The sequence below is a fragment of the Astyanax mexicanus genome, chromosome 12 (assembly GCF_023375975.1).
Source record: "Astyanax mexicanus isolate ESR-SI-001 chromosome 12, AstMex3_surface, whole genome shotgun sequence".
Classification (NCBI taxonomy): Eukaryota; Metazoa; Chordata; class Actinopteri; order Characiformes; family Acestrorhamphidae; genus Astyanax; species Astyanax mexicanus.
The window spans coordinates 5,535,531-5,562,254 of record NC_064419.1 but is presented as its reverse complement, the minus strand read 5'-3'; the positions used below and the strand labels follow the sequence as shown (position 1 = coordinate 5,562,254).

The 26,724-nt window shown below is 37.8% G+C and overlaps 2 protein-coding genes across 7 annotated transcripts; one reads left to right on the top strand and one right to left on the bottom strand.

Moving 5' to 3' along the window:
- Positions 1-12,260, bottom strand: znf692 (zinc finger protein 692). Of its 6 annotated transcripts, none has more exons than XM_049485796.1 (13): positions 11,885-12,254; positions 9,754-9,959; positions 8,977-9,008; positions 8,170-8,685; positions 7,189-8,049; positions 7,025-7,097; positions 6,129-6,197; positions 5,917-6,036; positions 5,487-5,537; positions 4,714-4,792; positions 4,444-4,558; positions 3,707-3,806; positions 1-1,308 (listed from the first exon to the last, which is right to left on the bottom strand). In XM_049485796.1, the coding sequence occupies exons 2-13, from the start codon at positions 9,918-9,920 to the stop codon at positions 1,041-1,043; spliced, it is 2,451 nt and encodes an 816-aa protein (XP_049341753.1). In that variant the 5' UTR covers positions 9,921-9,959; positions 11,885-12,254; the 3' UTR covers positions 1-1,040. The 6 variants fall into 6 exon arrangements, 4 of the variants coding, with proteins under 4 accessions (XP_049341753.1, XP_049341754.1, XP_022525919.2 ...); XM_049485797.1 differs by having other exon boundaries at positions 7,189-8,025; XR_007441412.1 differs by adding an exon at positions 1,416-1,504 and having other exon boundaries at positions 1,223-1,308; positions 7,189-8,685; positions 11,885-12,258.
- A 1,518-nt stretch (positions 12,261-13,778) lies between these two features.
- On the top strand, positions 13,779-25,672 carry lpxn (leupaxin). Its single transcript, XM_007245802.4, has 9 exons — positions 13,779-13,875; positions 16,407-16,525; positions 16,666-16,718; positions 18,559-18,658; positions 21,073-21,357; positions 22,358-22,531; positions 23,495-23,576; positions 24,080-24,228; positions 25,260-25,672. Exons 1-9 carry the CDS (start codon positions 13,863-13,865, stop codon positions 25,524-25,526), a joined length of 1,242 nt encoding a protein of 413 aa, XP_007245864.3. The 5' UTR covers positions 13,779-13,862; the 3' UTR covers positions 25,527-25,672.
- The last annotated feature ends 1,052 nt before the right edge of the window (positions 25,673-26,724 follow it).

Genomic DNA, 26,724 nt, shown 5'->3' with positions numbered 1-26,724 from the left:
CATCTGACAATGTTTATGGAGATGCGGATTTCATTTTCCAGCAGGACTTGGCACACTGCCCACACTGCCAAAAGTACTAACCGGTCTTATATAATATTAAAATTTTCTGAGAGACTGATTTTTTTTTATTTATTGGCTGTAAGCTAGGGGTGTGCCATATCATATCATACGTGATAATATAACCAACATTTTTAAAATATCGTGAACGATATTATACTCTAAAAATATCGTGCCATTTCACTCACCTCCACTTATTACATCAGGGTACTTTTTCATTTTCCTTTATATATCTACTAGAGACAGATTATATCTGTCCAGTATCATTTATTTTACTTTAATCCTGGATACATGGAGATATTTAGAGTGCATTATAAGTCATCATGACATTCTGGATCATTGACTCAGATGTTACAAATCAGATAAAATTCTTGTATTTTTTTTTTTTTCTCAGGTAGGGGTGTGACATAAATCGTATGCAATAATAAAATGAAATTTTCATTTTGTTGCAGTAGTGTATTCTTGAAAAAAAAAAGAGTATCATTATCGCAATAATACCATGAAATATCGTCATATTATTTTAGTGCCATATCGCCCACCCCTACTGTAAGCCATAATTATTAACAATAAAAGTAATAAACATTTAAAATTGATCACTCTGTGTGTAATACATCTATATAATATACTTTTCAATGATATTCTTATTTTTTGAGATGCACTAGTATTAGTAGTGAGTTTGTATCTTTTCCTGCTTTATTGAAGTCTTTATTGTTCTGGAAATTCTTTTCATAATATTTTGGAACATTGCTGTTAAGATTGATTTTTTTATTGCATTCAGCCTCACAAGAGCCTCATTAACCAGACACTGATGTTGGTTGATTATGTTGGTGATGTCAGTTCTGCCATTTCTTTCTGGTACAGAATTGACCTACATTTCCTTGGAGAACACAGTTCCACTTCACACCCCTCTTGATGAAGTGTAGCATGCAGAACATTCGAAAGCCAGCATGGTTCCGCCATATTTAAAACAGCCTTCCAGTGCATCAGAGGTCATGTTCAGTGCTTGTAGGGTTTATAGAAGGTTTGATGGTATCTGGATCATCTTGTGTGGGCTTCATGCTGGGCGTGTCCATGCTGGAGGTCAGGTGTTCCGGGTGACTCTTGCTCTGATGCGCTATAACGTTGTCTCGTTTCTCAAATCGACGGCCGCAGATCTCACACGGGAACTGGTAGCTGCTCTCAGCATCGTGCTTCCTCATGTGCCAGTTCAGAGACGCCTTCTGCCGACAGGTGTAACCACACACCTCACACCTGAGAGTAATCACACGCACACACACACACACTGCTGAGTTACGCTTACTGTGTATCGTTGCTGTCCAATGAAAAACAGGTATCTTCAAAAAACATAAAAAGCATACCAGAAAAAGAAATGCTCTAAATCAGGGGTGTCCAAACTTTTTTGTTGGGGGCCAGAAGGTGAAATATATTTGAAGTCACGGGTCACATTCTGTAATAAAACAAATAATGAAATATACCACTTTAAATAATACTTTTTTACCCTGATTATTTCATTTACACAACATTTTACTTGACTAACTATCTTTATCTTTGACAGTGTTGTGTAAACTAAGATTTTTCAAATTGATGTTTAATTTCATGATGTCTCTTAATATTAAACTCCTTAATTACGGCAACTTTTAGACTCTTTGCCCTGTTTTTCTGCGCTAGAAATGCGCACCCTCTCCGCTTTTAGACTCTTTGCCCCATTTTTCTGCGCTAGAAATGCGCACTCTCTCCGCTTTTAGACTCTTTTGCCCCGTTTTTCTGCGCTAGAAATGTGCACCCTCTCCGCTTTTAGACTCTTTTGCCCCGTTTTTCTGCGCTAGAAATGCGCACTCTCTCTGCTTTTAGACTCTTTGCCCCGTTTTTCTGAGCTAGAAATGCGCACCCTCTCCGCTTTTAGACTCTTTTGCCCCGTTTTCTGCGCTAGAAATGCGCACTCTCTCTGCTTTTAGACTCTTTGCCCTGTTTTTCTGCGCTAGGAATGCACACTCTCTCCGCTTTTAGACTCTTTGCCCCGTTTTTCTGCGCTAGAAATGCACACTCTCTCTGCTTTTAGACTCTTTACCCCGTTTTTCTGCGCTAAAACTGCACACCCTCTCCGCTTTTAGACTCTGGTCCGTTTCTCTGCGCTATAAATGCGCACCCTCTCTGCTTTTAGACACTTTGGCCCGTTTTTCTGCGCTAGAAATGCACACTCTCTCCGCTTTTAGACTCTTTGGCCCGTTTTTCTTCGCTAGAAATGCACACTCTCTCCGCTTTTAGACTCTTTGCCCCGATTTTCTGCACTAGAAATGCGCACCCTCTCCGACTCTTTGGCCCGTTTCTGACACCTAGCGTTCAATCTTTGAATCTCACATTATAAAAACCTGCTTAACAGCGGGCCAACTTTCATTCTATTTCTAAAATACCTTGCGGGCCGCTCCAAAAAAGGAAACGGGCCACAAATGGCCCACGGGCCGTAGTTTGGACACCCCTGCTCTAAAATAACATGGCGATCTGTGTAGAACTGAAATGACGATACACCTTCAAGACTTTCTTTCCTTGTTTTTTTTAGTTTCATGGTTATTCCATATTTTAAAATTACATACTGTGGTTGCTAGGGTGTTGCTAGGTGGTTCATATGTCATATGGTCCTCCATGATGTCCTTATGGTGTTGCATAGTAATTGCTATTACATCCCACATAGGTTGTAACTTTGATGTTGCTTCGTCATTGCTTGGGTGTTGGTAGGCTGTTGCTACAGTTTCGCCAAGTGGTTGCTATGGTGTTGCTAGGTGGTTAATAAGGTATTCCAAATGGTTTCTATGTGGTTACTATGGTATCACACATAGATGTTATGGTGCTGTTAAGTCATTGGTATGACATTTCAATTGGTTGTATGGTGCAGTTTGATGGTTGCTATTGTATCCCAAGTGGTTGCCTGGGTGTTACTCAGGGGTTGCTATTGTGATAGGTGATTGTTGTAATATTCCAATTAGTTTATGGTGTTGTAAGGTGGTTGCTATGGTATCCCAATGGTTGATAGCATGATGTTAGGTAATTGTTATGACATTACTAGTGGTTCTGTGGTTTTGTAACGTGGTTCCTATGGTATCCCAAGTGGTTGCTAGGGCATTTCTATGATGTTGCTAGGTGGTTGATATGGGATCCCAAGTGGGTGCTAGGGTGTTGCTTCACTGTTGCTATGGTGTTGTTAGGTAGTTGCTATGATATTCTAATTGGTTGTATGGTGTTGGAAGGCGGTTGCTAGGGTGTTGCTATACTGTTACTATGGTGTTGTTAGGTAATTGCTAAGATATCCCAAGTGGTTGCTAACATTTTGCTAGACTGTTGCTATGGGGTTGCTCAGTGGGTTGCTTTGGTGTTGCTTAATGGTTACTACAGTATGGTGTGGCTAGGTGGCTACTATGGTATCACATATAGATGCTATGGTGCTGTTAGGCAGTTGGTATAATATTACTAGTGCTTGTGTGGTGTTGTAAGGTGGTTCCTATGGTATCCCAAGTGGTTGCTAGGGTGTTGCTAGATTACAGTGCTGCTAGGGGGTTGGTATGAAGTTGGTAGGTGGTTGCCATGGTATTCCAAGTGATCGGTGGGGTGTTGCTAGACTGTTGGCCTTGGTGTGTGTTTGTGTGTGTTCTCTTACTGCAATGGTTTCTCTCCAGTGTGGATTCGGCGGTGGATGCTCAGGTTGCTGCTGGTTCTGAAAGCGCGAGCGCAGAACTCACAGATGTAGTCCCTCTGATCTGACAGAACATCAGCACAGACCCCCAGTCAGTAATCAATCACTCACTGAACAGCAGCTTTAATATCTGGATTCATTTCTTTTTCTTCTTATTATTATTATTATTAGTGCGAATGTTCCATTTGTATAAAGCAAGCTGCATCACGATGACTGTGCAGTTGCTTATTAATGCTATAGTAATATAGAATAAAATTATTGCAAAAACAATAACAACTGGAATCTGCATATACAGCTCTGGAAAAAATAATAGACCACTAAAAAATTATGATTTTCTTTGATTTTCCCAAATTGAAAACCTATATAATCAAGAGGAAGATAGATGATCACAAGCCATCAAACCAAACTGAACTGCTTGAATTTTTGCAGCAGGAGTAAAGCAGCATAAAGTTATCCAAAAGCAGTGTATAAGACTGGTGGAGGAGAACATGATGCCAAGATGAAAGCTCTGCATCTTTTTTTTTGTTATTTCAGCCATTGGGAGAAATGTTGTCTGTAGTTTATAGAATAAAACAACAATGATCATTTTACTCAAACATATATCTATAAATAACAAAATCAGAGAAACTGATTCAGAAACTGAAGTGGTATCTTCATTTTTTCCAGACCTGTACATTGCTGAGTGTAACTCTCCTACTCACCGCTGTGCAGCTTCTCGTGCTCCTTTAGGTGCTTGTTGAAGTTAAATGATTTTCCACAGGAGGGATGTGAGCAGATGAAGGTTTTCTGCTGGACGTGTTGGTACTTCATGTGGTGCTGAACACAGACAGGCTGATTACATGACCCGCAGTCTAACTGCATACAGCAGCGAAATGCTGCACCTGCACCTTCTCACCTCTGTGAAACATGGTGGTGGTAGTACTACGGCTTGTGCAGAAGGTAAAATGTATAAATTGAACAATGATACTCACATTGAGATACTGACGACTGGAAAAGATTTTCCAGCAGCCGTCAAACTCACAGGGTAAAATGAGTTTTGGAGCTTCTTTTCTGTAAAACAAAAAGTCCAATGTCATGGGACACCAGTATGATAATTGATCATGAAGTGGAACGTTAGGCTTAGGATGACTTGGGAAAAAGCACACCTGTATGAATTGTGAGGTGCCGTCTTGTGGGACAAGGAAGGTAGGTAGGTACTTTATTGATCCCAGAGGGAAATTCTGGAAATTTTGAGTGCCATCTGGAATAATAGCGGGTGCAAATGGATGGGACACTGCATTTCCAAAATTGTGCACGCATTTAACATTCCCAGTTCCACATTAGTGTCCAAAAGACCAAGCTGAACTTCTTAAATTTTTCCAGGAGTGGTGTAAAGTTATCCAAAAGCAGTGTGTAAGACTGGTGGAGGAGAATATGATGCCAAGATGCATGAAAACTGTGATTAAAAAACAGGGTTATTCTACCAAATATGGATTTCTGAACTCTTAAAACTTTATGAATATAAACTTTTTCGTATTTTTCTTTTTTTTTTGCATTATTTGAGGTCTAAAAGCTCTGTATCTTTTTTGTTATTTTAACCATTTCTTATTTTCTGCAAATAAATGATAATATTTTTATTTGGAATTTGGAAGAAATGTTGTCTGTAGTTTATAGAATAAAACAACAATGTTCATTTTAATTAAACATATACCTATAAATAGCAAAATATATATGGGAAAACGTATATTCAATAGAGGTTACCAACCTTTTTCTCTTGCCACAAATCTGTGAGACGTCATCTTTTACTGACTGAGGCCTGAAAAGTAAAGAGTTAATCATGTTATAATCAACAAACACTGCCAAAAGTATTGGGACATTGTTCATCATCTCTTTTGAAATTAAGTATATATATATATATATATATATATATATATATATATATATATATATATAACTTTCAATTAGAAACACTAAGAGCACTGCTGTGAACTCCCCAACACATTCTAAAAAATACTCGATGGAGCTCCATCCATCCAGAGCTAGCTGGGGGGTTTTAATACCTTACAGGGATTAAACAGGTTGTGTGTGTGGATTTGCACAACTGTGTCAGCAATGGAGGCAACGTTTAGTAGCTGAATTATTCAAGCACTGATTAGAAGGGGTGATATGGTGTATGTGAAAGCATCCAAACCCACCTGTTGTTCCTTTTTCTCCTCTCTGGTCTCGTACTGTCTGCTTTCTTTGTTTCAGGTGAATCTTCTCTCCTTTGTCTCCGCCTCCTGGTTGGCTTTGGTGCTGCACTTTGGGTTTTTCCTCTGGAAGAAAGAAAAAGCGTAAAACATTTTTTAAAGGGCAATTTAATGTATAGTTAAATTTATATGTAGAAGATATTACACAAAATTCAGACCTATCAGCAAGGCTTTGGTTTTCATTTTCAATATTTTCATTATTCATCTCGTTGCTGGCAGGTGGAGTGCTGTGGGACAAAAATAGATTAGGAGTTTGGATGAATGTTATATATTTTATCACTGATCTTTAGTACACTGATATTGAGTTAAAAAAAGAGTCAAAACTTTTAATATTTTTATTTTTTGTTTTTTCCTACATTGTGAATCAGTACCGTCATCGAGATTATGAAGGAACACATAAGGAATCATGTAGTGACTTAAAAATAGTGTTAAACAAACCAAAATACTCTGTGAAGAAGCATTTAGATGCTCTTATCTGGGGAGCTGTTAACTTGTGGTTTCTGAGGCTGGTAACTCTGATTAACTTATCCTGTCCTGTTGCTCTTCCTTTCCAGGGGTGATCCTGATGAGTGCCAGTTTCATCGTCATAATGTTTTGATGGTCTTTGCAGTGACTGCACTTGAGGATATTTAAAAATTCTTGAAATGTTTCGTATTGACTGATCTACTCTTAACTTATTTGAGTAGTTTTTGACATAATATGGATTAGAATATTACTCAAATAAGAAACACAATTAACTCTTAAGTTCAGCACTTATAAGCTTGATTGCAGTTGTTGCCACCAAGGGTGGTTAGGTTTAGGTTTTAGATTAATTAATCTATTAATAAATAAAATTATAATTTAAAAAGTCATTTTTATATTTAGTCAGGTCATCTTTTATCTGATATTAAAGTTGTTTGATAATCAATAAAAATATCAGTATGATAAAAAGCAAAAACAAAAGATCTTTAATCTGTAGAGGGCAAATACTTGTTCACACCCCTGTATGTGTATGATATTATAAAATGATGTTGGAAAACCAAAGACAATCAAATATGACTGAATTAACCAGTACCTTGGGTACTGCACATCAGCAGTCACAGCATCACTTGCTTCCTCTAAGCTGATGTGATCTTCCTCCTCTGCATCTGTATATTATTTAACAGGAAGTTTGTTTAAGCTACAGCAACTTTACCCAAAAGATCCTTAAATTTTAAGAAAACTCCACAAATCTCTTACCTGGTTCCTCGTCTTCTCCAGAGCAGTCTGGAACATCACCTCCTTGCACCTCCTGCTCTCTGGATTCTTTGGTCTTTTCAGTCTCCACAGATTTTAAGGTCCTCCTGCCACTCCTCGTCCTTCTACCTGAAGCCACCTCTTGCCTTTTACACAATGTTCTTCCCTCTTTTGCTCCTCTCATCTTATGTTTCCTAACATTTTTCTGAGCTGGGTGATCAGCTTCTTCTTTTTCTTGTTCTTCTTCAACATTTTCCCTCTCTCCTTCTTCTGTGTCCTCTATTTCCAACACAGTCTGCATCAGACACCATGTGAACACATGCCCTGCCTCACAGGTGAGCTTCAGACACATCTGTGCCTGTAAGGAAGTCTCAGTTGGTGCAGATTTGCTAGTATCTGTCTGTATTAAGTCCTTAGGGTTAGCCTGTATGAAGGATTTAGGGTCTGCCTGTAAGAAGCCTTCAAGGTCGGCCTCTTTGGAGCCTTTAGGGCCAATCTGTATGATGCCTATAGGGCCAGGTTTTATGGAGGATCTAGGTTTACCATGCATGGAGCCTTCAGAGTCAGCCTGCATGGGGGATTTAGAGGCACAATTTAAGGATGATATGGATTTAGTTTCTATGGAGCCTTTAGGGCCAGTCTGTGTTAAGCCTCTAGGCTCTAGAACTAAAGCTTGAGGGTCAACACATAAGGAGGGTTTAAGGCCAGGTTTTGTGCAGCCTTTAGGGCCAGCCTGTGTTAAGCCTTTAGGACCATCTAGTATAAAACCTTGAGGGTCAATAGAAAAGGAGGGTTTAAGGCCAGGCCATGTGCAGCCTTTAGGGCCAGCCTGTGTAACACCTGTAGGGCCAGCCTGTGTAACACCTGTAGGATCAGCCTGTGTTAAGCCTTGAGGACTGGCTAGTATAAGTCCTTGAGGGTCAGCATGTAAGGTGGATTTAAGGCCAGCCTGTGTAACACCTGTAGGGCCAGCCTGTGCAACACCTGTACGGGCAGCCTGTGTTAGGCCTTGAGGACCAGCTAGTAAAGAATCTTGAGGGTCAGCAGGAAAGGAGGGTTTAAGGCAAGCCTGTGTAACACCTGTAGGGCCAGCCTGTGTCACGCCTGTAGGGCCAGCTAGTAAACAACTTTGAGGGTCAGCATGTAAGGAGGGTTTAAAGCCAGGCCGTGTGCAGCCTTTAGGGCCAGCCTGTGAAACACCTGGAGGGCCAGCATGTGTTAAGCCTTTAGGGTCAGCTAGTATAAAAGCTTGAGGGTCAGCATATAAGGTGGGTTTAAGGCCAGGCTGTGGAACACCTGTAGGGCCCCCTTGCGCAATGCCTTTATTTCCAGCCTGTTTTAAGTCACTAGCATAGCTTGGTATCGAGGCTTTATGATCTGCTTGTATGAGGATCGGTGGTAATGGGCAGTGCTGACTGTGGCTGTGGACCAGACGGATGAGTTGTTGAAGAGAAGCTGCAGTGGTGGAAAGAACTGTTTGGGCCACTGCATCCCCATCACCTTCAGAGATTAAGACAGAGATAAACAGATTTGAGTAGGAATGTAAGTGCAGTATATTTGGAATAAATGTCTTTGTACAGTTGTTAACAAAATCTCCATGCATTCAAGGCAAATTCTCATGGGTATATGATTGTTTAAACATCAGTGCAGACATGGGCAATAAAACCAAACATCAACTAAAGCTATTAATTAATTTGATAAAAAACACATTCAAGCTATAATTTGATTAATGACTCAGTGGTTTACGATTTCAATCATAAATTAAGTAAGACAAAACCACAGTGACCATACCTGAACACCTGCTGCACATTTTGGAGAAGTAGCTGTAGAAAGAGAAGTAGAAAAGAATAGTCAGAGAAACCAGTTACTCTCACAGTGGTCAGAACTTCCATGTTTCAGGATTGTAAGAAGGGGGAATTGAAGTAAAGTGACCAAAAATCTTCATTATCGTAGCAACGTATTATCTGTCATATCAAATCTCATCATTGGCATATTTTATTTTGCATATTTGGGGAAGTCAGTCATAGAGGGCATTATGACGCACAGTGGACATAGTGGATACAGTGGAGTGCAGTAGGTGGTAATGATATCTCTCCAAACCATCACTGATTGGTGGAAACTTCACACTAGACCTCAAGCAGTTTGGACTGTGTGTCTCTCCACTCTTCCTCCAGACTCTGATCCCTTGATTTACGAATGAAATGTAAAATTTACTGATGATCAGTGATGGTTTGGAGAGACGTGTCATCTGCTGGTGTTGATCCACTGTGTTTTATCATCAAGTCTAAAGTCAGTGCAGTTTTGATTTCTCACAAAATCTTACAGCCCTTCATGCTTCCCTCTACTGACAACTTTTATGGAAATGCAGATTTCATTTTCCAGCAGGACTTGGCACTCTGCCCACACTGCCAAAAGTACCAATATACAAATTTTATATAATATTCTATCATTTTCTGAGAGACTGATTTTTGGGTTTTCATTGGCTGTAAGCCATAATCATCAACAATAAAAGAAACAAACGCTAACATATATACACCCATTTTTTTTAAGACGCACTAATATACACACCTGTCTAGTAGATACTGGGCAAGTTCTGAATGAAGAGAGAACCCCAGTGTTTTCCTCAGTTTGTCCCAGTTCTCCAGACAGGAACCGAGTCTTATCCGAGATTTGCCCCTCTTGGCGTCCAGTTCCCTACGCCTCTGTCTACGCACAGCTTCCTTAAGAGACGCCATGACAACAAGTGGGAAGAAAAACAACTCGCTGCAGAAACACTGTAGAAAAAATAGAAAAAAATTGATGCAGATTGGCATGTAGAAAAAGTAAAAAATTGTTTATCCCACTTTTGTTGGAATAACTGTCTCTACTGTCCACTGGAAGACTTTATACTAGACTATTTGAAGCTACAGTACAGATGTGATTGCATGTAGTGTCAAAAGTGTTAGTGGAGGTGAGTCCCAGACGAGTGATATCAAACTAAATCAAACTTAGATTCTAACTGAATTAATTCATTTGAAACACAGTGTTTTGATACACTGCTTTGAAGTTCGTGGCTATGTTGGAAATTGCTTCATATTTACTATTTGGGTACTATTGAATACGTCTGCCATTTTTCTCTGATAGCTCTTTTCCACCAAAAGAACTTTGGTTCTTGAACCAGTTCCGTTGGGGGTTATAAGAACCATGGTACTTTTCAGCAAACTAGCCCACGTTTGGAAATGTTAAAACGTCCCATCATACGTTATCAACAGAGGGCATTGCAGAGCTGCTGTACAAACAGACACGCCTACAGATATCATTAGGTTCTCGCTGAAGAACCTAGTATTCTTCGGTTCCCACTGCAAATTAACGTTTCTGGTTCCAATTAAGTTCATGAACCAGAACGGTGCCAGTTACACAGTGGTAAAAAAAAAAGCATTGTGAGTTTTCGAATCATAAAGTGGAATTGGAGCATGATTTTTAGGGCACTATAAACTCCCATAGTGCACAATGACCTAAATGTGTCCCAAAATGCATTGCGAGTCTCGCTACTAAGCAACAGACAGCCAAACAAACAAACAGAGCGGCATCGAGCCATCAGGGTTGCCAGATTGTTACATTGGTGTTCAGATAAAACCAAGTCACTGGGTAACACGTTTACAAAAAACTACATGTAACATGATTTTATCTGCATGTGTGTTTTGTGTATTGTATGAAAGGGCAAAAGAACCAATGATAAATAAACCTGCAAGCAATAAAATAAGTAAACACAAATAAAGTTACATAATAACCAACACAACCACAGCTTATTCAAATTTTCCATCAGCAGGACTAAAAGCTTTGTCTCCAGTAAATTTCATACACAACTCGACATTTAGCATTAAAACATCCCAATCTGGCAACAGAGCGGTTCTGTAGAGTTTTGCTATCCATGTTCATGTGCTTCTTTACGAGAATGCGCATGCGCCAAACAAACTTTTTTTCATATGTTTTCATGTTTTACATGATAATTCCTCAGGTTTTTTTATTCAGAGCATCAAACAACCTGCTTGCATGTTAAAAAAACGCTGTAATTAGCAGTTAAAATAATAATAAAATAATAAAACTATAAAAACGGTTTCTAAGTACATGACCATAACTTTTACCTAAATACATAAACTTAACCTGATTAAGTGATTAAGCCTATCCACATATCCTACTTAGGCTTCTGCTGAGAGTATTTTCTAATAAGGTTTCTAATATTGTGCTTTCTGTGGTAATTTTATATTTTTTAAAAATTAAATACTAACGTTACTGGGGTAGCACGGTTTGACAAAGAGGACAACTCGACAGAACCGGTATAAGTTACGTTGTTAATTTCACAGGTTTCTACATGTAGTTAGTTAATTAATGTGAGGATTACGTGTTTATTAAGTTTTAAACAAAGTTTAGCCCTTCAGGTGTTCGTGTTTAAGCTAATTTACCTCATTATTAACATGCGCGCGCTCTGGTCCTTAAACACAAACACCTGAAGGGGCTTAACTGTGTTTAAAACTCAATTAATAGACTGAACTGAGCTCTGAATTAAAGTTAGGGAAGCCTTCGGGTAACCAAGGAGTAACGTTAATCTCTGACTGTTATATTTACACTGTTTACAAATATATTCCCCATTAATTACCATTAATGGAGTAATCAAAAACATTTTGACGCTAGGACGAGATCCATAAAATTAAGTCTGTACCGCTTTAGAGCAGCGTCTGAAGAGAAAGGCGTGTGGGCCCCACCGCCGCTCGCTCGTCCGCCCGCTGTTGCTGTTGTTGCCCTTTTAAGGACTCCTTAAGGCTTTTCCACGCTTTCTAACGACTACAAACAAAACTAAAAGAAAACGCGTCACTTTTACAGCGATTTTAAACCGAATTAACCAAGTTTTAATTCACATTTCTTTCATAACGCTCCTCAGTAGTAAAAAAAACCCTCAAATAACAAAAACAGCAGTAGGACGTCTGAACTGCGTACCCAGCAGTCTTTGTGGTACAGCAAGGGATCATGGGAAATGTAGTGCCGTTATAGACACCCTGATATTCTGAAAAGCTGACACTCTAAAGTGTGTCTGTGTGTGTGTATATACGTAAAATCAATACATAAATAAGCAGATTCATTTGATTTCAATTTTTTTCTCCATATAACATTATTGTTTATTTTAGCTGGATAAAAGTCATTTTGTTTTTTTATGTTTTATTTTACTCAGTAAGTCACTGAGAAAAATTGCCTATTCTAGGTAAAATGATTGAAGGTTGTTGAAAGACCCAGGAAATACTTCTCTCAAGATTATTTGTTATATTGTTTTGGGCTGAGGCCTGTATAAAATCAGATTTGGACTGTATGGTTATTTTTTTATTTCAAACTGATCATTTTTCACACTATAGAGTCTGAGAGAGAACCAGAAATAGAAGCTTTCGGATGACACAGTCGATTCTCACCCTGTTAAGGATCTTGTGAAAGACAAGAGTTCAAGTGGGCTGTAGGCTGTGATTTTACCACAGGAAGTATGCCAACGTTCATGCATATAAACAGCAGTAAACATAAATTACTACTACTGTACTGCTGGTACTGCTACTACTACTACCACCACTATTTCTGCTGCTACTGCTACTACTACTACTACCACTATTTCTGCTGCTACTGCTACTACTACCACTGCACTACTACTACTAGTACTTTTTCTACTAGTACTATTTCTGCAATATTACTGCTACTACTACTACCATTGCACAACTCCTACTAGAACTAGTTCTGCGGCTACTACTAATAATACCACTGCACTATTACTACTACTACAACTAGTACTACTAAATTTCTGATTTTTATCAATAACTTAAAAAATAAGCCACAATGCTAATGTTGCTCTTCTAATTCAGTGGCCTACACCTTTAATGAAAAAGTGTACTCCTGGGTCAGAAGATTTCCTTTTAAACCAAAAACAACCACATCTTTTATCATGTAATGAAAATGTAATGAAAATCAGCTTTAAATTTAAGCCAACAAAAGTTTGAAAAGAACTTATAAAGCCTGGTGTCCTATAACCTGAGTGTTAAGTTTTAATTGTAACATATAAAGATTATGTATAGGTTATTTTGTTCACAATGTCTGAAAGAAATAATTGAATGAATACAAAATGCAGAATTCCAAGTAAAGAACACTTCTCCAACTGTTAAGCATGAGGGTGGATGGATCATGCCACGGGCTTTGGCTGCAGCCAGTGGCGCAGGAAACCTTTTATGGGTAGATGGAAAAATGGATGACCTACTGAGTGTTATTTGGAAAGACTGTACCAGGAAATAGTCTTTAGGAACAGGAGGAAAATGTCTTGAGAGAAGTCTGATTGTATATTTTACAAAGAAAAAAATACTATTGCCAAACAACAATACATATTTATGTCAGTTATAGTAGAACAAATGAATATACTACCTGATAAAGTAACTAAAATCATAAAACAAGAAGATACTTAGAGAGTTGAGAGGAGTTCAAATCTAAAACGCTAAAGTATGTAATATTGTAATATCCTTCTGTCACATTATGAAAGTTAAAATCAGGAAGTGGTGCAGTATGCAATGGTGCAAAAGTGGTAAGAGCACAGGAAAACGGAAACAGTACGTGTGGCGAGTTCACCCTGTAGATACAAAAATCAAGTCATACCACATGATCGTACGTGCCTCACCATGGATGAACTTGGTAAGCGATTTTTGTTATCTGTTTTACGATAATAAATGCTAATAATTTATTTGTGGGATAAAATCATTAAGTATACAGTTAGTATTACAGTTATACTGTACAGTAAAGGTATTTGTAAGGATATTTAAAGAGCTACAGCTCAGAAAAGCTGAACATGTGTCCTGTAGAGGCTTAGAAAAGGCAGAACAGTAACAGCCCTACAGTAGGGCCTTGCGGGATGCCATGCTGTACTGTTCTCTATTTAGAAAAAATGTATACACTGTTTACACTAACATATTGATGATTACAAGACAATAACTTACAAGACAATATCTTTCAAAACATTCTTTCAAATTAGTTTGTAAAAATGTTATGGTTGACTGTAACAAAAACTGTATTCAAATTCAGTGAGGGATGTTGAATTTGATCATTTGATTACAGAGTGCATAGACTTTATACTAAATTTATGCTAAATTGTTGGAAATGGAAAATTAATTTTACATAATTTCGTCACTTCATTTCAAAACCACCACGCCAATCAGTGTAGAATTCCAAATAAAAATATTGTCATTTAGAGCATTTATTTATAATTTATATCATTTTAACTGTTTATCATTTTCTGTAAATAAATGCTCTAAATGACAATATTTGTTCTCGTAAAAAGGGAGAAATTCTGTTCATTTTATTCAAACATATACCTATAAATAGTTAAATCAGAGAAAATATTTATTTTGAAGTGGTCTAAACATTTTTTTCAGTGCTGTATATTATTTGGTGGCCCTAACATTTTATCTTGTGGGGTCATTGTACTTCAGGGCTCTGTATTTAACACCTTTACACTTTTTAATACTTTTGATGATCTAATACTGTAAACATTAAGAATTCTCTTATGTTTAAACTTTATACTTAAGGAAAAGGGATTATAGATAAAAATCGTCTTTATAGATTTATAGATATGATTAGTAGAATCTAGGCGTGTATCTATTCTGAAGAAAGAAAGAGACAGAGAGAGAGGGTGATGTTCTGAAGAACTGTCATCATGTGAAAGTAAGACTACAAATAGCTCCTAGCCGCTCTCTCTGTATGTCAGCAGAGAGCTGAAATTCATGCTGTTTTTCTGTGTCTCACATCCGTTGCGATGGCTACGATGCAAAAACATTGATTCACTTCCTCATCAAGTGCCTTCGGTTACTGTAACTGCAGTTCAGTAAACTATGGTGAAATTACATTAAAACCCCACACTTCTACTGGTTGATTCTACTGTACAACAACTGCCTGACTAAGTGAAGCTGAGTTGTTTTCATCTGTAGAATCGTATTTATTGGCTCCTGACATGACATTGGGCTCTGTTTTAGTGATCTATAGTGATTGCAGCTGGATTTAGGGCGTGTCACTGATATCCTGAGGGCTCAAAAAATACTCCTTGCTTGGCTTAAAACGCGCAAAAGGCATGAACTAATTATTTTAATGAATCATGGGTGTACATAACATAAAATCAACCAATCAGTGTGTCACTTGCCATTACCTTTAAGAGTTAGGTGAGCTCTGACTTTGGCACATTTGTATCTTAACAGCACGGTGCTTTGTGCGTCTCAGCAGAGGATACTAACCTGTATAGTACAGTAGTCTATTCTGAACCTATACAGAGACTGTAATTTTTATGTCCAATTTAAGATGTTTCTAATGTTTTTAGTATGTTTCTAATAAAGTGGCCAGGAAGTGTAAGTATAAGATAGCAGGAGTTTGTAGTAAAGTGGCCAGTTAGTGAAAGTATAATGTGGTAGGTGATTCTAATGAAGTGGCCAGTGGATGGATGGATGGATGGATGGATGGATGGAAGCTGCAAACGTATAACAGCAGCTCATTTAAGGGAACAGCAACATAGTTATTTTATTCTTTATTCTGTGTATTGTTGTGTAGCACTGGGCACACCTATAGAAATGAACTCTGAAGATTGACTGTTGTCTAGGTTCATTTTAGTCAGTGGCGCTCCTGTGTTTCTCGCTGCCAAAATTTAAAATTGGATATTTCCAAACATCTGTATTCAAATCTATAGTTTATTTCAATTGAATCAAAAAGAAGAACAATTGTATTGTATTTACATTACCAGTCAAAAGTAAAATAAATAAATAAATCTGCACCGAATATTAATACTAAAGTCCCAAACAAAAAAACTAAAAGGAGTTAAACAAACCAGAATATGTTTCATATTTTAGATTCTTCAAAGTAGCACTTTTTGCTTAGATGACAGCTTTGCACATCTTGGCAATACCTGGAATTCAGGCTTTCAGTTAACAGCTGTGCTGAACTCATCAAGCGTTAATTACTTGAAATGTTTCAATGAGTTTGGGAGCATCAGTTGTAAAGTAGTGTAGAGGTAGAGTTACAGGTATACAGTGAATAGCTCTATTTGAGTAATGTTCTAATCCATATTATGGTATCAACTCAACTACTTTACTAAATAAAGTCAGTCAATCCGAAACATTTCAAAATCTGTAAAAGTGGATTAAATATGGTAGTGTAATAATATTTGACTGTTGTGTGTGTTGTAGACATGCTGTTAGAGGAGTTAGCACAGAGCTCTGTGAAAACACCTCCAGCTGCAGCTCCACCACAGACCCTCACCCTCAACACCTCAGATAAGAAGAACACAGTGAAGGAGTCTACACAGGTAATAAACACAACCCTATTACACTGAGGATCAGCGAGTGGAAGTAGAAGATAGTGTTTCCGAGTGATTGTAACTGTGAGAAGGCTGTAAAACTGTGTGATTTTCTCTCTCTCTCTTTCTCTCTCTATCTGTCCTCACAGACTCAGTCCTCAGGTATCGAGTCAGGACAGGTGGGGGCTAAAAATGTGTACAGGTAGGACATTACCTTTATCTTCCTCTTATCTGCATTATCTGTCTTACTGTTATATGTTTTATATTTTAGATTCTTCAAAGCAGCACTTTTTGCTTAGATGACAGCTTTGCACATCTTGGCAATACCTGAAATGGCTTTCAGTTAACAGCTGTGCTGAACTCATCAAGAGTTAATTACTTACATTTTTTTCAATGTGTTTGAGAGCATCAGTTGTAAAGTTGTGAAGAGGTAGAGTTACAGGTATACCCCTATACCAACCAAGTACCTTCCTACCAACCACATAGCAACATGTCAGCAATTAGCAACACCATAGCATCCATAGCATTGGAACATTTAACTGTGTACTGAATACAGTTGCAAGAAAAATCCCTTTGGGTTTATTTGGATTTCTGCATAAATTGGTTCTGTTCTTCTTCATCAGTCAAGTCACAAAAATAGACAAACACAGTCTGCTTAAACTAATACCACACAAATTTTATTGAACACAACATGTTAACATTCACAGTGCAGGGTGGAAAAACGAATGTTTATGAGAACCCATAGGCTAATGACTTTTCTAAAAGCTAATTTAATTAGCCAGGATGTGCTAAGACTGGGTGTGTTTTAAGGTTTCCTGTTTCAAGCTCAAGCTCTCAGAAGACCTACATTCAAGAATTGTTGACTGGTTGAGCATGAAGCTGGAAAGGGTTACAAAAGTGTCTCCAAAAACCTTGATGTTCATGTCAACCTGTTATTAAATCCAAAGGTTCACATACTTTTTCCCCCTCACTGTGAATATTAACATGTTGTGTTCAATAAAACCATGCATCAAATATTTTTTGTGTGTGTGGTATTAGTTTAAGCAGACTGTGTTTGTCTATTGTTGTAACTTAGATGAAGATCAGAACACATTTAATGATTAATTTATGCAGAAATCAAAGCAATCCCAAAGGGTTCACATATTTTTCTCGCAACTGTATGCGATTGTGCCTTGAGTAAGTTGTTGAGTTACATTTAAAATGTTCTTCATATACTGTGAAAAGTTGAATTATAAATTCAATAAATGGATAGTAAGTGTTTCTAATAAAATGGCCAGTAAGTGTAAGATAGTAAAAGTTTCTAATACAGTTGTCAGTAATATAGTATGTGTTTCTAATAAAGTGCTCAGTGAGTGGAAGTATAAGACAGTAGGTGTTTCTAATAAAGTGGCCAGAGAGTGGAATTATAAGACAGTAGGTGTTTCTAATTGAATGGCCAGTAATTGTAATTCTAATTTCTAATCTAAGTGGCCAGTGAGTGTAAATAAGAGATAATAGGTGTTTCTAATAAAGTGGCCAATGAGTGGAAGTATAAGTCAGAAGAAGTTTCTAATAAAGTGGCCAGTGAGTGTAAATAAGAGATAATATGTGTTTCTAATAAAGTGGCCAATGAGTGTAAATATAAGACAGTAGGAGTTTCTAACAAAGTGGCCAGTGAGTGGAAGTATAAGGCAGTAAGTGTTTCTAATAAAATGGCCAGTAAGTGTAAGTCTAAGGTAGTACAGGTTTCTAATACAGTGGCCAGTGAGTGGAAGTATAAGTCAGTAGGTGTTTCTAATAAAGTGGACAGTGAGTGTAAATAAGAGATACTAGGTGTTTTTAATTAAATGACCAGTGAATGTAAACATAGGAAATAAGTGTTTCTAATAAAATAAAAATTAAAAAGTTTTTTTTTTTTCTAGAAATCCAAGTTAACAAGTATAATATATAAAGCATTTCTTTACATTTTCGCAAGGTTTTGCTAGTAAAATTACACAAATGGAATACAAAATGTTAAATGGTACCAAATTCGGGTTCTAAAAATGACCAAAATGTGTTTTCAGTGAGTTGCCTGCTCCGGTAGAAGCTGGAATGATGAGTCCAGGAACCGCCACCAGAGAGCTGGACTCCATCATGAACGAGCTGCTGGGACTGGGCCTGGAGGTGAGTTCCACTGCCAGATAATCAGGTGAATTCACAGGTCTGTGAAGATGCAGCTTAAAGCACTGCATTTACACGGAGGAGCCACATGAGGACAGCACAGGCTCAGTGTTCTCCTCATTGACAGTATATATTAACTGGACCAAGCCATCCCGCTGATTTCAACGGAGCCAGGTGAGGCCAATCGTGTAACGTCCTGATCGGCTTCTCGTGGGGCGTTAACCGGGAAAGTGAGAGACTGCGCAGGCGCCAGCATGACGCAAATCTTCTGCGTGCCGTGCAAACAACCGTACTGTTTATAGGAGCTGCACAGAACTATTTACTCCACAGTGAGAAAAGCTCCATTCCGTCCCAGAATGGGGCTTTTATTGAATAAACAGCAGATAAAAACTAGAATTACTGATATCCAATATTAGTCCACAGATTTGCTGAAGAATATTCATAGTTTGTCTATATAACAAGTATTTAGAAACTCAGTAATAAGAATAATAAATGTGTAATATAAATTACAGTTATATCTATACATTATAATTCTCATAGTCTATCTTATTTCTATTTACTACTATCTTACTATCTACAATGTATTATCACTGTTAGTAGTAGTATTATATTTGCATAATAAGAGGTTACTTTGACCCTGCTCTAATTCAATCAGCTCTGTACTATTAAATTTTGAGGAGCAACTTCTCCAAACATTACAGCACGGTATTTTGGGTCGCTGTCTTTTACATCATCGTTAGCATAGTTGTATAAAAATGTTATTTTCTAAAGCTATGAACAGATTATTAATCTTATGGATCAAATGACAGAAAATCTGTTCTTTGTAGAAAAGAACACGGGCCGTGTCATAATCGAAAACGGCTTGGAAATACATTTATTATTGGTTCAAAGACACCCCGAAATGAATGGAAGTGAATGGATAGCTTTGCTCAAATGGTCCTCTCATCCCTCAGCAGCACACTTCCGGTGGCACGTTTTGGAAGGGAAAAGCTGGGGGCCTGGTTCTCCTGCCATCTCAAGCTATAATGAACTGCTAGTGCATCTAAAAAAAATCAAAGAATATCATTTGTTTCAGTAATTTAGTGAAACTCGCATAATGATCTGTCTCATAGAAAATTAAACATATTTAAACAACTCACCAACTAGTCAGTAACAGTAATTCTAGCTTATTTACTGCCTAAAACCTGTTTGCTGTAGAAAAATGGAAGTGTACTGTTTTTTCTGCACTATAAGGTGCACCTAAAATCCTTTAATTTTCCCAAAATTCGACAGTGCATCTTATAATCCAGTGCTCCTTATGTATGAATTTTACCAGTCAGGTATTTCAGAGCAGTTAAAGCCACTCTGCTGAGTTATAAGGGTGAGTTTTCAGTGAAGTTTACATCCTGCTAGCACCTTGTTTAGCGGCTAATGCTAATGCTGCTGCACCCAACCTTAGTGCTGGAGAATCTTCACTGAAAACTCATCCTTAGACAAAATCTAAGTTCACTGTAAGTAAACAGAAGTGCTTATTCACTCAAATAAACAGTTTTCAGGAGAGAACCACCCCCCCCCCCCAATATCATCAGTCATCAGTCTCTCAGAAAATTAAACATATTTAAACATATTCTAAATATAGTGTCAAATCACCAACTAGTCAGTAACAGTAATGTTAGTGCTTTTTTACTGCCTAAAACCTGTTTGTTGTAGAAAAATGGAAGTATACTGTTTTTTTCTGCACTATAAGGCATACCTAAAATCTTTTAATTTTCCCAAAATTCGATAGTGTTCCTTATAATCCGGTGCTACTTATGTATAAATTTTACCAGTCAGGTGTTAAGAAGCAGTACAGAGTTATAAGGGTGTGTTTTCCGTGATGTTTAGAACCTTTGTTTAGCGGCTAATGCTAATGCTGCTGCACCCAGCCTTAGTGCTGGAGAATCTTCACTGAAACTCACCCTTAGACAAAATCTAAGCTTACTGTAAGTAAACAGAAGTGCTTTACTTACTCAAATAAACAGTTTTCAGGAGAAAAATCTGTTTGTTTGACTTTGAAAAAATTACCCTTGCTCACTTCGATCTAGGCATCCTTACTTGTGTTGTAGTTAATGCGCCCTATATATGAATATAGACCAGAAAATAGACGTTCATTGATAGTTAACGTTATAATCTGGTGCACCTTTTAGTGTTTTCTTTCTTTTTTTAACAAAATACTTTACTTTACTTTCCAATGTTAAAGGAATATCATTGGAAAGTGATTAGTTACTATTTGTAAATCTACTCCATTAATTCCCATTCATTGAGTACACAGCTCCCTCTAGTCATTTTCAGATATAACAGTGAAACAGGAAGTCGGTAATTGGCACTGGTACTACCACATTACCATTAACTTTCTCTCTCTCTCTCTTTCTCTCTCTCTCTTTCTTTTTCTCTCACAGGTTACAGAGCAGCTTCCTCCAACTAACCCTCCACCACTTACAGAGAAGTCAGTAAAGGAACAGAAGCCGGAGGAAAAGAGTGAAAGTGCTGGAGGAAACCACCAAACAGGAAACAGCACCACCAGCAGTGCTCAGAAGGACAAAGGTCTGCAGAAGCAGATGTCCAAGAACATTGATGCCATTGATGACCTGCTGGGGTCCCTCAGCTCCGACATGGAGAAGATGGGCGTCCAAACGGCAGCCAAAGGTCACTGCGCCTCCTGTGGCAAATGCATTGCTGGAAAGGTAATGAGAACTTCCAGACCAATAAAATGTAATACACTTTGATCTTTACACTTTATTTAATCTATATTTTACCACAGTTAGTTTCAACCCTGCAATGTGATTGGCTGAGAGGCGTTTCATGAGTGCCGTTATCAGCCGGTAATGCACTGCCACATACAGTTAACTTAGCAACAATGCAGTGCTTACAAACCAAATACAAACCTAATACGATGTCATTGTACACCACTGGGAGACGCTGGATCCCATATAGGCACAGGGCAGAAACGGCATGTCTCCAATAGGCTGCACTGCAAAGACTCGGTCCACACAAATATATAAGCCCAACGATTCTAAAATACACATTATTACACACATAATCAGCCACCAATATCAAGTTATATATAAGAGTTGTTGTTATTAAAATAAAAGCTTAAGTGTATATATTTTCTAGTTAATATAAGGTATTTTAAGATGAATATAAAATAGGGGACACTTGTAGTTCCGCAGGTCTTGCCACTGGGGGGTGCTAAAATAAACAAAACTTTAATTCTTAAAAAAAGAAAATTCTTGTCCTCTATAACTCAAATCTTTTAATAAACAGTGATAATGGAACTGTGGTATAATTGCAATAATACACTCGAGGTTCCTGCTATAACGTGTAATATTGCCAATATTACACGTTATAGCACTCCCTCTTGTGTATTATTGCCACAGTTCCATTATCGCCAATTTATAAAAAAGATTTAGGGCTAAAGAAGAGGAGAAAATCTGATTTGTTTGGTTATAAACACTAATAAACACACAAGCTAAAATAGTTTCATTGCTGCTCTGTTTGTATCTGTGCTGTTTGGTTTGTAAGCGCGGCATCGTTGCTAGGTTACCTGTATGTGGCAGAGTAATACATGGAGAGCTTCGGTTACAGTGCATTGTGGCTGATTGATGTATATATTATATATCCTTTAGAGTACTTGGTTATATCTCCAGTCTCGGTGTCAGTGACCGCTGTTCCTCTGTTCTGCAGATGATCACAGCGCTGGGGCAGGTGTGGCACCCGGAGCACTTTGTGTGTGGGGTGTGTAAGGAGGAGCTGGGTACGCGGAGCTTCTTCGAGCGTGACGGGAAGCCGTACTGTGAGACTGACTATCATGAACTGTTCTCGCCTCGCTGTTCCTACTGCAAGGGTGCTATTCTACAGGTAATGGAATGCACTGTAACACTGTACACTGCTGCACTTCCTACAAACCTGGCAACACTGTTGGCACTAAAAAACTACACGCTTAGCTTCACCAGAGAGTACTGTTCAACAGTTGTAGTCCATTGTGATCATTATAATTTTAAAGATTCTTATTCATCCAGTATGTGTTTTATATACTTAGTAAACATTCATATTATAATGTTTGAATAAAGAATAAGACTTCAGCTGTGAAGCAATGGAGCTATACCCTCTGAAATTATGTTGATCCATTCAATACTGTACTTTTTGATGGGAGGACTTGGGGAGAGGTGGGAATGTCATCCAACATTCTGACCTTACTAATGTTTTTGTCATCCAATTGAAAACCTCTGGAATAAAATTAAGAAGAAGATGATGATCACAAGCCATCAAATCAAACTAAACTGCTTGAATTTTTGCACCAGGAGTAAAGCAGCATAAAGTTATCCAAAAGCAGTGTGTAAGACTGGTGGAGGAGAACATGAAACCAAGATGCATAAAAACTGTGATTAAAAAAACAGGGATTCCACCAAATATTCTGATATTCTAATATTTCTGAACTCTGAAAACTTTATGAATGTGAACTTTGAAAGCTCTGCATCTGTTTTTTTTTATTTCAGCTATTTCTTATTTTTTGCAAATAAATGCTCTAAATGACGATTTTTTTATTTTTAATTTGGGAGAGATGTTGTCTGTAGTTTATAGAATAAAACAAACATATACCTATAAATAGCAAAATCAGAGAAACTGATTTAGAAACTGAAGTGTTCTCTTAATTATTTCCAGAGCTGTAGCAGTGCTACACAATCTAGTAGAAAGCCTTTCCTGGACAGTAAAGATTGTTACTCCAACAAAGCAGGACCTAAAAGCCTTAAATTTAGAAAAAAACAATGAACCAGTGTTTATCTTACCCATTTTATTGTATGTGGGTTTTTTCCTTCACAGAATATCCTGACAGCGATGGACCGCACGTGGCACCCCGAACACTTCTTCTGTGCACACTGCGGAGAACGCTTCGGAACAGATGGTGAGGGTCACAACACAACACAGTGCATCTCACAGTATTTGCATTATAAATAACACAAATATCACAAAATAATCTAATACAATTAAAAACACAGCACCAAAACCTCACAATTAAGCATATTATAGGTCAATTTTATACAATACAAAACAGCACAATATGTTAGACATTACTAGACATCAGAAATACAGAATAGTAGAGATCGAACATTAAGCTTAAAATTATTCGATTTTTATTAATAATAAGATAAAAATATTAACAAAATGATTATGTTTATTGTTAATGTCAAGTAAAAAGAAAGGTTTGTGGAATTTCTTCGATAGTAAGCATTATCTTTGTCTGTGAGTTGTGAGCTTTCTGAGAAGAGAGCTTCCTGTTTTGATTCATTTGATCGCTGAGGAAACCAGACAATAAGGCATTTAAAAGCTGTGAGACATTTAAACTTACTGATACTGATAGTGTCTGAGTCCCGCTGTTCATCATGTTCCTGCTGTTTTTCTGTGCAGGGTTTCTGGAGCGGGAGGGGAAGCCGTTCTGCCCTCAGGATTTTTACCGTCTCTTCGCCCCCAAGTGTTCGGGCTGTGGAGAGCCGGTCAGAGAGAACTACCTATCAGCAGCTAACGGCACCTGGCATCCTGACTGCTTCGTCTGCGCTGTGAGTGATACACACACACACACTGAAAAAAATGCTGCATAAAATGTACTTAAAAAAAAGTTTTGCAACTTTTTAGTATACTAAACATAATGCATTACATGCAATCCATGCGTTGAGACAGTGTAATATGTGTGTTTTGACTAAAAATATTTAAATTTCAGAAATTATAATATATTATGTATCACAATTATTTGAGTAATATTGTATAAATAAAGTAATTGTAATTAGGTAATATTGTATGCAGATTTTAAGTAAAGTTTACCAAAAGAAAGGATTGACTGAAGTTCAGTTCACTTATTTACTCTATGTAACATTTAAGTCTTGAAACCGTGTTGAAGTTACTTAAATTTATCTGAAATTAAATGTATTTTAAAAAAGCAAATGCAGAAATTTGTGAAACTTTTTAAAAGTAAATTTTACTCATCATTTTTTTCAGTGCAGCAAGAACTGGGACATCCTCCCCTCTATCCCAACAATAATAAGCACACTTTACCCCTCTATCCTAACAATAATTGTGACACCCTAGAACACCAGCATTTTGCCTATTAAGAAAATATTATATATATGCAGGGGTTGGACAACGAAACTGAAACACCTGTCATTTTAGTGTGGGATGTTTCATGGGTAAATTGGAGCAGCCTGGTGGCCAATCTTCATTAATTGCACATTGCACCAGTAAGAGCAGTAAGAGTGTGAAGGTTCAATTAGCAGGGTAAGAGTACAGTTTTACTCTAAATATTGCAATGCACACTATAACATTATGGGTGACAAAAGTTCAAAAGTTCAAAAGAGGACAAATTGTTGGTGCACGTCTTGCTGGAGCATCTGTGACCAAGACAGCAAGTCTTTGTGATGCATCAAGAGCCACGGTATCCAGGGTAATGTCAGCATACCACCAAGAAGGAGCAACCACATCCATCAGGATTAACTGTGGACGCTAACCCGGATTGTATCCAAAAAAAAAAAAAAACACGGCAGAATTCAATGTGTTCACATGTATTTCTCTCTCTCTCTCTCTCTCTCTCTCTCAGGACTGTTTGAAGCCGTTTACAGATGGCTGTTTTCTGGAGATGGACGGTCGGCCCCTGTGTTCTCTGCACTATCACTCCAGGCAGGGCACTCTGTGCGGGACGTGTGGAGCTCCTATCTCTGGGCGCTGCATCGCGGCTCTGGACAGGAAGTTCCACCCTGAGCACTTTGTTTGTGCCTTCTGTCTGCGGCAGCTCAGCCAGGGGGTGTTTAAGGAGCAGGGGGGCAAGCCTTACTGCGGCGCCTGCCACACCAAACTCTTCCTGTAGACCAGCGGCACCCAGAACCTACACACTGCACCTGCTGCAGCACACCTGACTAACCCCAGAGACACAGTCGGTCCTAACAGGTGTAAAGGGCCTGTAGTATTGAAAATATACTGAATAATTTTCAAATAAAAGTTTTCTGTATGAAATTGTATTGTATAGAATTTCATGGTAAATATAAATAATATTTGCGAATGTATCACTCACTTCACCAAGTCCATAAAGTCCAAATGTGAATTCTAAGATATAATGGCGCAGTGCTTAAGGGCTAAAAGAATGGGAATGATGAGGTGACACCAACAACAGTATGAAAAGTCATTATCATTCAACCTAATAGCTGTTTAACTAAAGATAAAATGACTATTTGATTCATAAAAAAATAACCCCTGAATTTTGCTGACTCAACCCTCAAATGTGAAAAAGCCTAAAAATGGGAGGGGTAGTTGGGTGATGAATGGGTTTATAGTTTAGAGGCATGGCAGGAGGGAGAACTGATTGGCTGAGCTGCAGCAGAAGCCTAGTATATTGTGTAATACAGCACAGTCATTGACATTTAGAGCATTTATGGTGTTCTAAAGCATAGAAATCATGTTATAGAGAATTCATAGTGTATTATAGCACATTTATTATGATATAGCCTGTCTGTAGTGTACTATAGCACACCTATAGTCCATTTATAGTATGTTTCAGGGCATTCATTGTGTACTATTGTGCACTTATAGTACTTTAGTGCAGGTAAGGTATGCTATACTGCATATAGAGTTGTAAAGTAAAAAAAAAGCATATATAGTGTAGAGTAATGTTATGTTAAAGTTATATTATCAAAACTATCAGACTTTATTCTGTAGTGTAGTACAATTGTAGATACAACTGAGATAATACAGAATATGTCATTTTTTTTATTCATATTAAAATTTCCCAGCATGCAGTGAATAAACATAAACCATGTAATATCCAATAAAGTAGTTTTTAAACGTTATTTATATTCTTTCTTCATTAATTCAAAATTTTTCTCTCATTTTTCTACCAATTAACTAGGCCAACTGTCCCAGCCATTCAGACAATACCTAGCCATATATACCCTATCACTAGTATCACTAGTGTCACATGTGATGCCTCAACACAAGCAGGGTGAAAATGTGAAGATTAGCACATACCTCCTCCTACACGTGTGAAGTCAGACTCCGCCTCTTTTTGAACT